Source organism: Pongo pygmaeus, chromosome 3 (assembly GCF_028885625.2).
Source record: "Pongo pygmaeus isolate AG05252 chromosome 3, NHGRI_mPonPyg2-v2.0_pri, whole genome shotgun sequence".
Classification (NCBI taxonomy): Eukaryota; Metazoa; Chordata; class Mammalia; order Primates; family Hominidae; genus Pongo; species Pongo pygmaeus.
In genome coordinates, this window is record NC_072376.2 from 21,543,471 (window position 1) to 21,559,072 (window position 15,602).

General features: G+C 38.5%; 1 protein-coding gene across 2 annotated transcripts in view; it reads right to left on the reverse strand.

Moving 5' to 3' along the window:
* ADGRA3 (adhesion G protein-coupled receptor A3) overlaps nucleotides 1–15,602 on the reverse strand; it is a 127,960-nt gene that overhangs the window by 57,828 nt on the left and 54,530 nt on the right. For both annotated transcript variants that reach the window (XM_054485098.1, XM_054485100.2), the window contains exons 4-5: nucleotides 9,436–9,507; nucleotides 1,975–2,046 (exon numbers count right to left, since the gene is read on the reverse strand). In XM_054485098.1, coding sequence (XP_054341073.1) covers nucleotides 1,975–2,046; nucleotides 9,436–9,507 — 144 coding nt within the window. The remainder of the gene's footprint in view (nucleotides 1–1,974; nucleotides 2,047–9,435; nucleotides 9,508–15,602) is intronic.

A 15,602-nucleotide genomic window follows, 5' to 3' on the forward strand; every position in this document is an offset into this window, starting at 1 on the left:
CAAGCTTCTACCCATTTATCATGCAGTGTGTGGCATTAATATTGAATCTTGAAGGCACCCCCAATTTTTCACCATCATTGCCACATTCTTGGCCTAAATGCCTACCAACTCTGTTGATTCTGGCAATCAAACAGCAACCTAAAGCAATACAGATTGTTTTCCGTGGCTATATTCTGTATGTCTAACTAGACTGTGAACTTCCCTAGGGTAGGGACTGTTTCTGACCCCTTCCTGCTATGCGCCAAGTGACGCTATAGATATTTACAAATTTTGAAAGAGATAAAGACCCAACAAATCAAAAGCATACAAATAAGAATACCTCAGCTTTGATATAACAGATAGTACAGAAATGTCTTTATATGAGGCAAAAAGCTTTATAATTTGGCACTTGGGTGCAAGAAGAAGAAAGGATAAACAAAGCTGAGATATAAGCACAAAATCTCTTAAATACTATAATTACTAAGCACTGACTATTCATGTGCCACACATTTGCTAAGTCCAGCTAGTAACAATAAATGCAGGACCCTGTTCCTGCCAATATGGAGGGCATCATATAATAGAAGAATCAAAATGTAAACATAACTAAAATAGAATGCAACATGTTCTATAAAAATAAATCCACAAAGTGCAATAATGTTTAAGTGTGTATGCTTCTAACACAGCTAGACTGTTGGCCCAGGGTTCACCTCAGTAGTTTCGGCAAAAAAGAATAAGGAAAAAAGAAAAGGGATCGGATGTAATACAGCATAGAAAATAAATTTAAACAATACCAGAAGGAGGACATGACAGACTCCTAATTCCTAAGCACCACTTTATGGTCAGTTCCTAACACTACCAGGTAAAAACACTGGCAATTTCCCCCATTTGGGGGATGAAAATACTTCCCACGTTCCTGCTACCCAGGGTCTCAAAAGCCAGACTAGCTTTTGTCTTTTTTATTTCCTAATCTTTGCAGAAATGGCTGACCTGAGCCCACTAAATATGCCAAAAGGAGATGTTTCTGCTCAAAGGTAGTCTTCTGGATAAGAATGGTAAGGGTGCCAAAAAGACAAACAAGATGGAGTATGGAGTATGAGCCAAAGTGACTCCAGAAGTACATACACATGCCTGCTATGATGGTGAGGAGCTGGTTGGGGCTCCTAATAGCTATTAGCTACATCCCAAGGAAGACTCCTAAATGAGATTTAAATGACAGGTGCAGGAAAGGAACAGAGATGAGAGGAGAAGTCAGAGTACATCGAAGAGAGGAATCAGGAGAGAAAAACTCTTTGCCTGGAAGAAAGACACTCAATCCCATAAATTACTCACAATGAAAACCTGAAAAACATTATATTTAACTGTAATTCCAATAAGCTTAGGATAATTTATAGTCTGAGATATGTTAAGGTTTATCTGAAAATAGTTACTTTCAAAATAACTTCTATGCAATCTCTCAGTTAACAAAACTGGGGGAAAAAAATCAACCAATTCTAAAGCTACAAGAAACTGTAAATCAGAACTTAAACTGATTTCATAAAGTAGGCATTCTAAATAAATATCCCTAGAAACACCAGTAATAAGCTGTAAATCTGATTTTAAGTGGGGGGTGGGTTTACAGGATAAAATTAAATTCCTAAAGTATAAAATATTCTTACAAATTCTTCATAGGAAGGGATACTTTATACTTTGGAAATTTAATTAGTCAAACAAGGCAACATTTTATGATTTGAAAAATAAGTCAAAAAGAAACAATTACCAGTTTACTTACTCTAAATATAGATTAGAGTAATATGGTATCCTAAGGAGAAAACAGTTGTCCTAGTCTAAACATTATTCAGGCTTACTGTATGTTTTTCAATGTGAATGCAAGCTCTCAAGTGAGAGTCTACCTTGACAAGATTGTCCTCACAAAGTCTCTGAAACCACATAATAAATGTTTTTAATTTTCAAAAAGACATGAAAATCAAAAAAAAAGAGAAAAAAATTATTACTTACAAAGACCGTAATGAGGCAAGATAATCAAAAGTTCCTTGAGATAATGAAGAAAACAAATTCCCCGAAAGGTTTCTGAAAGACAGAAAACAATTTCACTTTTAAAAATACAACTATCTATCATTTTATCCTATTTCGTATTTTCTAAAGCATCCTACAGTCATTAAATAATGTTGTAAAGAAGTCATGAAAGTTTCAATGCTTATAAAGAGGGAGTGATTAGAAAATACTTCCTCCAAGGGTGAAGAAGAAAATTATGCTTCACCTTATACAAAGTAGTAAATACAATTATTAAAAGCATATTAATGCTAGATAAGAATTTTTCTGTCAAATATCAGGTGAACCTAAAAGGTACCCTAACTGAATTCCCACTAGAATTACTCTAAGTGTTCACTCGCATCTAATTTAAGAAAGCAGTAAATAAAAATGTAAAAACAAATAGAAAATAAATAATTAAAACTTTAAAAAATAACAAAAGGAAAAGGATGGCCTCGATCAGCAGCAGTAGCGTACTAAACATGACTGAAAATATGAGGAGAGCGGGATGAGTTCAGGGCTTAAAATGAGAGACTGGGGATATAATTCCATGTTGCTCTTGGGCACATCAGTTCTCTAGTCTATCCTGTGTTAGCGGGCTTCAACACATAACCTGAGTCTTGCAGCGTTTTGAATGAATGGAACTCAGAAACCCCTATTCTACAATGTCAGTGGTTTGTTATACCCAAAACGATTTGACCGAATTATTTCTTTCATACCGGACGATGAGCTCTAGAGCTAGGGGGAGGAGGGCCTGTGTGTGTATGCACTTCCGTGTACAGCCAGTAACATGCTGGAGTATAAATGGTGCTCAATAATTGCTCATTGCTCAGGATGGACACCTCACCTTCAGGGGACTTCTAATGCTAAAATGAGACTGAGTGGCTCTGGAAAAATCGCATATGCTCAACCTCCACAAGATCTGTTCTATGCCTGTTATGGTATCAAGAACAGGCAGAATTTAGACCTTAAGTTCTAGAAATGAGGTGGGGGTGGAACACAGCAGAGGATGGGATAGAAATCCAGAGTCCTGCTACTTAGTCCTGCAACTTCTCCTCTGGAATCTGGGCTGAATCCTTCACATGTGAGAGAGAGTGACCATCGGGCAGATGGATTTCCAAGTGGAGTTGGAGAAGAGAACTGATCAGGAAGAGGTCAGCTGTTCCTGGGACACCTGTAGCAACATATTCCTGGATGGGAAGACCTGATATCACACAATGGCCAACACTTTACAAATTAACCTCCAATGACCTTCAGCAAGAACAACACTGGATTGGTTTTTATATTTTATAATTTTTTTTGTAAGAAAAAGGCTGGATTCAGTGATTCTCACAGAATAAGTACCTAGGAACTTAAACAGAAAAGAGTATTTGCAAATTGAAAGGAGGAAAGGGATGTCTTTTTTTTTTTTTTTGGCCTATCAGAGCAGATATCAAATGTGAATTGTGAGAAAGGTGTGCTCATGGCAGTATACATCACGATAACATTTTAAGAAAATAAAAAAGATAAAAATCATTTTGGCCGGGTGCAGTGGCTCACACCCATAACCTCAGCAATTTGGGAGGGCCGAGGTGGGTGGATCACCTGAGGTCGGGAGTTTGAGACCAGCCTGGCCAAAATGGTGAAACCCCGTCTCTACTAAAACTACAAAATTAGCTGGGTGTGGTGGCGTGTGCTTGTAATCCCAGCTACTGAGGAGGCTGAGACACGAGAATGACTTGAACCCGGAAGGCAGAGGCTGCAGTGAGCCGGGATTGCAGCACTGCACTCCAACCTGAGCAACAGAGTGAGACTCCGTCTCAAAAAAATAAAAAAATTTTTTTTTAAGAAAGTAACCTAGATGCAATTACAATCAACAACTATGTATGTTATGAAGCTATCCCATTTTAATTATATGATTACTGAAATATGCTTAAAATAATGAATGCTAGAAGACAAGACATGGTAGGTAAAACTGAAGTGCTGAGACAGGGCAATGGGTACACACACATTCCTTATATGTACAATTGTCTCCGATTTTCTTTAAATGTTTGCAAGATTCCATAACAGTAAGTTAGAAATAAATATCTATCCTACAAATGTAGGACTTAAGTATAAAGAAAAGAATTGGGCCAGGTGCAGTGGCCCACACTTGCAATCCAGCACTTTGGGAGGGCAAGGCGGGCAGATTGCCTGAGGTCAGAAGTTTGAGACCAGCCTGGCCAACATGGTGAAACCCCATCTCTAATAAAAATATAAAAATTAGCCAGGTGTGATGGTGTGTGCCTATAGTCCCTGCTACTTGGGAGGCTAAGGTGGGAGAATTGCTTGAACCTGGGAGGCAAAGGTGACAGTGAACCAAGATGATACCACTGCACTCCAGCCCGGGTAACAGTGAAACTCTGTCTCCAAAAGAAAAAAAAAAAAAAAAAGAATTGCATCTTACAGCAACCACTAGGTTCTAATATGCATATTATTAGATATTTCCCTTGGAAATCACAAAGGAAGGGATCACATTAGAGAAGGACATGCCATCTTCTCAGTAAATCCCAACGCAAACCAATTTTTCCTTGAGTGTTGAAACAGACTGCCATTTGTATGGCTGAACATAAGTGAAGTAATTAGCTTGGATTTGGGGGCCATAAGCAATGACACATATTTTACGACATTACAATCGCAGTCTAGCTCTGAGATGCTCACTAAATAAATACGTAAATAAATAAAACTAAGAGGGAGTTGAGAATGACAAGAGCAAAGTCACTGCTCCTGTATCACAATAAGCTCATAGAACGGAGCAGCAGGTGAGTTACCCGCCCACCCCCACCCTTTATGTTTTTTTTTTTTTTTTTTTGAGACAAGTCTCACTCTGTTGCCCAGGCTGGAGAGCAGTGGATGGAGTGCAGTGGCTCACTGCAACCTCTGCCTCCCAGGTTCAAGTGATTCTCATGCCTCAGCCTCCGGAGTAGCTGGGATTACAGGTACATGCCACCAGGCCTGGCTAATTTTTGTATTTTTAGTAGGGACGAGGCTTCATCATGTTGGCCAGGCTGGTCTCGAACTCCTGACCTCAAGTGATCCACTCACCTCGGCCTCCCAAAGTGCTGGGATTACGGGCATGAGCCACTATGCCCGGCCACTGTTGTTTCTTACTCTCACTTAATTTGACTTTATTTGCTTATTTTATGCTAAATAGATACATTTGAATTCCTAAGAGTTGCATGTGTATATGATGCATCATTTATTATACAGAAGCCTTTATCAGGGCAGATTAGGTAAAGGAAGGGAAAATGCAATTAAATGCAATCTCCATCTACAGAGGAATAACTAAGTTACAATCTGTTCTATACCTAGAATATTCTGTAGCCACTGACAAGCATGAACTAAATCAACCTGTACTCTATTAAAAACATGTTAATATGTTGGTAAATTATTTTTAAACTGAGTTGCCAGGTACAGAGCATTTTTAAAGCTCTGCATGTGTGTCTATGCATTTCTGGGTATAACAGAAAAAAAATATATATATATATATATATATATATACCAGATCATTAATACAAGTTATCTCAGGATAATGTGACTGAAATGATGAAGGGAAATCTAATTTTTCCTTCATATGATTTTATTACTCAGTAACAACCACCTTTTTTGTATAAAGGAAGTTCTTTATACAAACATATATATATAAGTTGTATGTATGTATTTATATACAAATACACACACAACACATGTTTTCATATAAAGGAAATTGTAAAGGGAAGTTCTTAGAAATACATATATTTCTGATAGGGAAATATTACAGATATAACTCTTGAGGAAAAAATACAGGTATTAGATTGACCAAAAAGAATAATTTGAAAAAATTTTGGTCTGTAGATCTCCTGACAGAGATTTTGGTCTGTAGATCTCCTGACATTTCTCTGTAAATTAACTTCCTAAGTGAAGGACACAGGCTTCACAGAAGTCCATTACTGGCTCCCCGTTTGGTCTGCCAGTTATGTCCACTGTTACAGTGGGACAGAGTGAGAACCTTCACAAGTAGGACTATACTTCCCCGAGATAGTTCAAGAGAACTTCTCCATCAGCAAAGGCAGAGATTAATATATAGAATTAATCAATTTTACACCCCCACCCCACCCATGTCTACTAAGGCCTCTGACATACTTAAAGAAAGGTTTGTTTTTAAAAAAAAAAAAAAAAAAAAATTCTTAACTTAAATTTCCAAAGCCAAGACTTAATCAAAAATGACGAGAAATCTGGCTGAGAACGCCTAGGCTGTCCGCCAAGGTCTCATCATCCCTTAGCCAAGGAAGTTTGAGGTCCCCATTTGAAGAGTTACCAGAGGAAACGGCTAGAACAGTGATCCACTCTAGAATTCCTTCTTTTTGTATACCTTCTCTTTCGGGTGGGAAACAGTAACAGGAAGATCTCTGATTCCTAATCTAAGAAATGTATTGCATGCTCCATTCCTAATCATATTCTCTTTTCTACTCATTGGACTGAGAAAATGCTATTCTCCACATCTGAAATATGAGCTGTTATCATCCTTCACAACCAGCATATGGCCTGGCTCAAGAGCTCAAAAATCTGGGGACAGTAGCAGCCCATGCAAAACATTTTAAGTTTCCTGATCCACAGCTCTAGACCTGTGCCAACCCAAATTACGATAAGCAATGTCACTGCAACACAATGTTGAATGGTAAGAAGTTTCCTTAATTGCCATGTTGTCTTTAAAAAGTATTTAAAAGATGTAGGCCAGGTATACTGCTATATATGCCACAGACTGTTCCATTTAGAAAATCCACAATAGGAATGATAGACAGTGGAGAATCACATGCATGAGCGGGTAGGAGGAGGGTGGATGATGAGAAATTACTTAATGGGTATAATGTACATAATTCAGGTGATGGATACCTAAAAGCCCTGACTTGACCACCATGCAATCTATGCCTGTAACAAAACTGCACCTGTACCCCAGAAATCTATATAAAAATAAAAATAAATCAAATTTAAAGGCCACTATAATCTATTATTACATGAACTATAAGATCATCTCAATCAAATCTCAAAGTGGGAAGCTTGGCAATATTATTTTTATGTTTTCATGTTTTACTTGGATGATGTTCATTATGTTCCATGATGTATAAATTCTCACAACAGGTATAAGATAACTGGTAAAAATGTAAGAGACAACCCAAGTTCTAAACCTACCAAACATTTTAGTTCTTGATGAAGGAGGCAAAGGAAATAATAAGACAATAGCAACCTGCCCTAACAGAAGCTCTGTCTCACCCAGCTCTTTTGCCTAAAGAACATTTGCTGATGTGTCAAATCCCTAGGCCAAAGTTAGAAATCAATCTAAAACTAAAATCAACAAAATAGTAGGCTCCAGTTTACTATTTTGTTTTTCATTACTTCAGTCATAGCTGTCCAAAAACATAACAAAAGCCTCCTTCACAGATGTATGGTTTTGTCAATTCTAATGCAGTCCTCAAAAGTAAAAATACAGCCAGGCGCGGTGGCTCACGCCTGTAATCCCAGCACTCTGGGAGTTTGGGGTGGGTGGATCACAAGGTCAGGAGTCTAAGACCAGCCTGGCCAAGATGGCAAAACCCCATCTCTACTAAAAATACAAAAAAAAATTAGCCGGGTGTGGTGGCAGGCACCTGTAATCCCAGCTACTCGCAAGGCTGAGACAGAGAATGGCGTGAACCTGGGAGATGGAGGTTGCAGTGAGCCAAGATTGTGCTACTGCACTCCAGCCTGGGCGACAGAGGGAGACCCCATCTCAAAAAAAAAAAAAAAAAAAAAAAAGTAAAAATACAAAAATCTCAAGAAGAGATTTTAAAAAACACTGAGATAGAAATGTTTGCAGGGCAGTTACAAAGGAGTTAAGAAGCAGTTAATTTAACTAACTTCAAGTCATGAGTAAAGCTGCACACCAAATCAGTCTTTTATTTAAAAACAAAAATCAGGCCACATACCTTTCCCTGAAAACAAAAGGACACACTGAAAACAGCTACAAATTTCCTATGCAGCACGAACATTCTGTTCTACTCTAATAATTGATTTGAAGTCTCTTCCCTTACTGTATAGATGAAAGAATCTCATCATTTAAGCCCCTAATTGGTTTTTCAAAAGTAACTTGAAATACAGGAAACATTCTAGAAAGCTACAGGAAGAAAGAACCGCAAGTAGACAACGCTTACACTGACCTTCCACTCTACATCTAGCATTTCATGTGGAACCCTATTCCCAGACTGCTTGTCTCTAAAACATGATTTCACTCCATTTTCCAATATAAATGTCTTTCAGTGGCTTCCTATTGTTTAGTCAGTTCTAAGCCCCTATCTGCTTTTCATACATTTCAAAATAAAGCTCTATTATAAATAATCAGCCTTATGTCTAATTACTCTCAAACAGAACTTCTTTATTACTTTTATTTTTTTGAGACAGAGTCTTGCTCTGTCACCCACAGCTGGAATGCAGTGGCGCAATCTTGACTCACTGCAACGTCTGCCTCCTGGGTTCAAGCAATTCTCGTGCCTCAGCTTCCCGAGTAGCTGGCACTACAGGCATGTGCCACCACGCCCGGCTAATTTTTGTATTTTTAGTAGAGATGGGGTTTTACCATGTTGGCCAGGCTGGTCTCAAACTCCTGACCTCAAGTTATCTGTCTGCCTCGGCCTCCCAAAGTGCTGGGATTACAGGCATGAGCCACTGTTCCTGGCTTAAAACTTCTTTATATTTTTAAAAAAGATATAAACATACTTGATGGCTCATACAAAGTTCTTTTACATTTATATTCTATATAAATTATAATAAACAGATATAGATAACTTAAATTTTAAATAATCATTATAACGTTGAGCTACTATTAATCCTACTTTGTAGCTGAAAAACAGAAAAGTTCAGAAAAGTCAAACAATTCACCCCAGATCACATGGTCAGAGGCACAATTCAAATGGTTATTTTACTCCAAGTCCACCAGCCTTCCCCTTGACAAATGGCCTTGTTCTCATTTCCACCTTCATGTATCATTAGTTTGGCTTCTTTTCCTTTCTCACTATCCAGAGCTCTGCAAATCTTCTGGGCCATCAGTTCACATTTTACTATTTCCTAGAAATTTCCCCAGACTATCAAAGCTTTTGATCATACCGCTCAGCATGAACGTGCTCTCTGTTGCATGTACTACACTGTGTTATGTGGTGTGTGTGTGTGTGTGTGTGTGGTGTACATGCACATGTGTCCATGTGTGTGGTGTGGTAAGGTAGCATTATATTCTGAGGAGATTACATCCCCATGATTAAATTGTGAGCTCCTTGTCCCCTATGGCTTCTAAAACCCCTACAGTTGCTACTTATAATTAAATACATCATAAGTTTCATACATATTTAGGTACTGGCTCAAATGTTTCCTTATCTTCTAATGGGAAAGAAAAGATATACTTACAGCCGAACCAGATTGGTGAGTCCTCGAAATATGTCTGCATTCAGACATCCTATTCGATTGTTTGTCAGATCCCTAAGGAGAAGGGTGGAAAAGTGTCTTCAATTAGTTCTCTTGGTTAATGAAGGTCTCATGCATTCAGTATTCAAGAACAGCACCCAGGTATCACACAAGACCTTTATTCTAGCATCTTTGAGATATTTACTCTACTCAAATGAGATAAAGATAGCAGTGAGGCCGAAAATCATCCTTGCTTTCACTTACTGCTGGCACGCACAGACTCAATGCTGCTCAATTATAGTGCCCTCTATATTTCAAGCACTTACTCTTGCAAAATTACTCAAGATAAAACTGGAGTAGTAAAAATGAGACTGAAACTATCTTGCTGCCTGCAATACAATTCCTTAGATGACCTACACAGTTAATTATGCTGGGGCAGTTGGAGAACTGAGTCCAAACTCAGGCAGTAAATGACAGATAATGGATAAAAGGGCAAAATACTACAATGATGGAACTTTCATTTCCTCAGGAACATCTGAAAATACCACTTTCTGACTTCATTCCTTAAATACTCAGAAGTTTCAACTATAATGAAAAAAAAACAACTGTGTTAGCTTTTAGTTTACAGATCTATCATTCAGACTCCTAGCCAAATTACTTTAACAATATCTATGATATGGCCCAATTATTTTTGCAATCACTCCTCATTTCTATTTCCTATTAAATGTTACCTCTAAATATTTTTTACTTCTCCTCAATGAAACCTTTTTCTTTTTACCTATGTAAAAGTTTTAGTTAATATTTTGTTCTATCCCTCTTTATTTACTTTGCTTCACATCAAGGACAATGAACATAATTTTATTTTTACATTTAATCAGAGACCCGCGCTGGTTTAAAAGTAAAAACTTTATGTTGGGAGACAACCACTGACAATATCTGTAACTTACACCTGGGATGGCATGACTCGCATCACTGTTTTCAGTGGATTTAGTAAGCCCTATGCAAGAAAACCCTAAAACAATGAATCTTAAGTTTTCTTAGTTGCTAGACTTGGAATAATTCATCACACGTTGAATTCTGACAAAATAATTAGAATAAGCTCCCTAAGTCAAACTTTCAAAAATATTTTCATCATATTGCCTCCAATGTCCCTATTATTCTCTGTCAGAGAGGTACGCATTCTTTGAGTTACTCTTCAGTAAGGCGATCTGCACCATCCATTTCAAACTAAAAGTATTGGATTCCAAACTGTGTACTTGGTCATGTAGTAGTCTCACCAGAAATTCTAAGAACATAATATTTGAATCAGGTACCTAACTCATTTGTTTTTTTTCCTTGACTATTTCAAAAGTTAAAATGAGATGGTTTAATTTTAGGTGTCAACTTGGCTGGATTGAGAGGCCTCAATGGCTGGTGAAGCATTGGTTTGGGTGTGTCTGTGAGGGCGTTTCCAGGGGAGATTGGTGCGGGAGTCAGTGGACAGAGAGAGGAAGGACCTGCCCTCAATATGGGTGGGCACCATCCAATCAGCTGGGGCCCCGCTGGGACAAACAGGCAAAAGAGAGGGCTTGTCTCTCTCTGCTCTCTTTCCCCTTCCACAGCAGGATGTCTTCTCCTCCTGTTGTTGGACATCAGGCTACAGGTTGTCTTTTGGACTCTGGAACTTGCATCAGTGGGCTTCCTGGGGCTTTCAGGCCTTCGGCCTTGGACTGGGGACTGCAAGGTCAGCTTCTCCAGTTCTGAGGCTTCCAGACTTGGATTGAGCTATGCTACATAATTCATAGGCCCTCCAGCTTACAGAAACCCTATTGTGGGACCTCTCTCCCTCTGTGATCATGTGAGCCAATTCCCCCTAATAAATCCCCTCTCATACATCCTACTGGTCCTCTCTCTCTGGAGAGGCCTAATACAGCACCTTAGGTAATCCTGGTCTTCAATAATTTCATAGTTCTGCCTTCCCTCTCTTATGGCAACATTTGATAAAAGAATCTTAGGCAATACAAGTCTTTATCTGTACTCGTTTTTCTGTAGCTCCTAAGTATTTAATCACGTCGGACTTTTTCTTTCAAATCCCAGTTGATTTTCCTTTTAATTCTGGGTTTCACTGTTAACAAAAATTAGGCATCTTCTTGTAAATTGTTGCGTAAACAAGCATATCTAGGCTCTATTTATAATCTTGTCTCAATTCTGAGCTTTAAATGGTGCAATTTCCATTGATTCTCTGGGAAACAATTTCATTACAGCTATACCTACTTAAAATGGTATTTAGATATTGATAATGGGTTTTTATTTGGATTGAGAATCAACTTAAATTCGTTGATAAAACACAAGAGAAACTGATGGATCTAGGGTTCACCTACTTCTGATAGTATATTCTTCAGAAAGCCACTTCAACTTCCTGATTCAAATTATTTATAAACTAAAGGCAAAGGCATGGTATAGTAACAAAAATACTTTATGTGTTCTTGTTAAGGGAGATGCACAATTGAAATTAATGACTTAAGAACCCATAAGAAAAACAGTCTGTATCTATGAGCAACTAGCAAACATTACTACTGTCAAATATCTTTATATTCCGTTGAGTTTACATACAGGACTTCTTCAGCTTGCAAGTTGTGTACCCTAAGTTAATTATAAGTCATCTGTTTGGAATTAAGAATGTATCTTCTAGTGGGAAGAATATTATAAATGGCAATTACCTTCCTAAGAACACAAGAGACTACTTAACGTGTAACACAGTGAAAGACTACTAAGGCAATGCCTGGTACAATATCAGTAATTACATTAAATACTCCTGAACGAGAATTTTTAAAATTCATTTTGGATGGCAGTGCTTGAGAGATTATTTACTGAAAGATAAATAACTAGATGGAGAATCTAAGATAGTCTGCAGTATCTAAAACATACTGAAGAAACTGCTTTTTATTAACAATAGGTTTTCTTCAACCTATATCTCAGCATAGAGATACAATCAGCATTAATATTTTTATTTCCTAAAAGCTGTGACTACAACAGTGTGGAACACAGAGGGAGGGGATAAGAAAAGGACCTGACAGTATAATTTCACATTCCTCCCATTGAGGGGAAAAAATAGATTGGAGGGAAAAATATTCTAAAAGTTCTCATACTTTCACATCAGCATCACTAGGAGGGATGGTTGAAATAAAAATCATTCAGCATCAGCACCAGAGTTTCTGATAGGGTAGATCTTAGCCCCTACACTTTTGCTTTCTACTTGAGGACTCACGTTCCTAGGCATGGGGGCAAAACTGACTCTGGCACAGACAGAAGCACAAAGAAAGTGAGTCACTGCTATAAATCACACTCACCTGCTGCTGCCCCGCAACTCCCTAATGACCTGTGTCTGGAGGTGCAGCCTGTCTACGGTCATGCTCCATATCCCCTGCCCGTGTCTGGATAGCTGAGTCCTAACAACTTCCAAGACTCTTAGCAGCTAAACTCTAGCTACTGCTTCATCTCTTTGTAAACGTATTTCAATTCCATGTGCAGACTCTTGGCCGGTGTTCGTAATTCCATTAGACTGCAAACTCCTCGAGAGCTTCCTGATTTACCTGTGTGTCTCCAGACCCTTGCTCACAGCTGGGCTCACAGGATGAACTTCATGAATTTTTGTTGAACTGAACTGACGCCAATCACCACCTTATCACTTTGATTACGCTGCTACACCTGTTTGATAGTCCTTTTACTGAACTCTAAACCTGGCTTAGTCCCATGCAATCTGATGCCTAATGTCTACCCTCCTATAATGCTTACCTTCCTTACCTAGAACTCCAATCTCCACTACCACCTACCCCAGACCAGCCAGTTTTTCTAACTTGTTCCATTAAAAGCCTTCACTAGAAAATAATAAAGTACAGAATGGGCAGAAGAGAAGAAAACTGATTAGTAGCAAGATCTCCTCCAGATGGCCCTGAGTTTCTAATGAGCGCAGACAGACTGATAAACACAGGGGACCACCACTCGCCCCCAGGAAACACTGGGCATGAAATTCCCTGCTGATTCAAATTGTAACTAATTTTAAAAGACAAAGAGAAAATCCTTTAACTCCCACCTTTCTTAATCTTACAGAATTCTGACCCTTAAGACTGCCTAAGAGAGAAAAATAGGAGGAAAGCTACAGACGATAGGTTTTTAGATGAAAGATATTTTACTTGCAAAAGCAATAAAAAAATCTTTTGCAAAAAAGAGCATGACCAATTTTTACAATTGGATTTGACAATAAAAAGGAACGGGTTTTGCAAATACTGAATGTTCTCACTTATAAACGGGAGGTAAATGATGAGAACACATGGACACACAGAGGGAACAACACACACTGGGGCCTTTTGGAGGGAGGAGGGTGGAAGAAGGGAGAGGGTCAAGAAAAACAACTAATGGGTACTAGGCTTAATACCTGGGTGATGAAATAATCTGTACAACAAACCCCCATGGCACAAGTTTACCTATGCAACAAACCTGCACTTGTACCCCTGAACTAAAAAGTTAAAAAAAGAAATAGGTTTTAAATGACTAAATAAGACAGAAGATGTCAAAAGTATTAGGATGGAGAGTCAATGTCAACATTTAAGTCATGGCATAATTAAACTAAAAGCAGTCATACCCAGTGTTATTATGCAAATACTACAGAAAACTAGTAAGACATAAAAAAATACCCACACACATTGGAGGGGGAAAAAAAAGTAAACTTTAAGTATATAAGAACCCCAAAAAACAAGAGACAGAGCTCGCCAAAAGGATGACTATAAGGAAAATAAAACCATGGATCTGGTCTCTCTCCCTGATCTTTTGTCCCTGGTCTCCCTACATTTATGTGGTTTCTCCTTATTGCTATCAGAAATATTCTGAAATACAAATCTGATCATGTCAATTCCATAATCAAAAAGTTCTGGTAGCCCCCCACTGTCTAAAGAACAGATTCAACATTTTTAATATAGCAGGTCTTCAAAAGCCCAGTCCCTAACCAGCCTGATCTCCCAATATTCTTTGCCCTCTTTCTACTTTCTGGTCTGATCAAAGAACTAAACTATTGTCCCAAGAGATACATTCTTAAACACCTGCACCCACTCTGTTTGGAAGGCCTTTTTAATACATATTCATTCCTTGGGAGCAAGTTCAAATCTAAACAAGTCAGTGGCTCTCATGGCAGGCTGTTCCCATTGCAGGTGGTCTCTCCTTTCCCTAGCAGGTTATGTTTATGATTTTACCTGTTACAGCACCTGTGTGTGCATTCAGATGTATTTTCACTAACGACTGAAGGGTAGCAGAACATGCCACCCAAAACATGTCATGTTGGCATAAGGACTATTTCCAGATACAGTGATTGAAAAGCAGATAGATACAAGAAAAGCTCTCTGCTCTACCCTATCTGACTAAAAGCAGGACATAAATTTACAAAGGTGTCCCTCCTCCCCTCTCCACCAGAAAGGACAAAAGTTCCTCCCAGGAGAGGGCTTTAGACCCTTATCACCTTAGACAAGGCACCAAAGGAATCTACGTAACAAACATTACTAATTAGACTTTATCTACCATTAGTCTCCAATATATTTGCCTTCCCACAATTTGCTTTCCCTTAAGAGACTCAAGGTCCTTTTCCTTTGTCTTGTCACTTCTCTAAAAATGTATTCCTCCTTGTTGAAATACTACATAAGCCAGAGTCCTAAGCCACCTCTTTTGAGAATTACTCTTTTCCTGAGTTTTCTCAATAAACTTGTTTTTCTCTTGTTAATCTGTCTTTTGTTAGAGGTCCAAGCTGAGAAACTAGAAGGGTAGAGGGAAAATTATTTTTCTTCCCCTACATTATCTATCCTCCCCACCCCAAGAGTCTGCAAGATCTTCCGAAGAAGTCAGGGCATGGTAAGTTGCAAGTGCTCAGTAAACACTTTCAGAAAGGATAAAGGACGGAGAGACAGTCCTCAAGGCTTTTGTGTAGAGCCACTTCTCAAATGTGGGCCTGCTCAGACAGCAACTGTGAAAGGAGCTTCGTATAGGAGATAGGGGAGTTGTTTAGCTTCAGAAGCAATAAAAACTGGTCCTTAGGTTTTAAAATCGTAATATATAGATACACATGAAAATGGCAAGACTCTAAATCATTACTTAAAAGGAACCTCTGTTTATATGGCATTTACAACAGACACAGTTTGAATGGATTC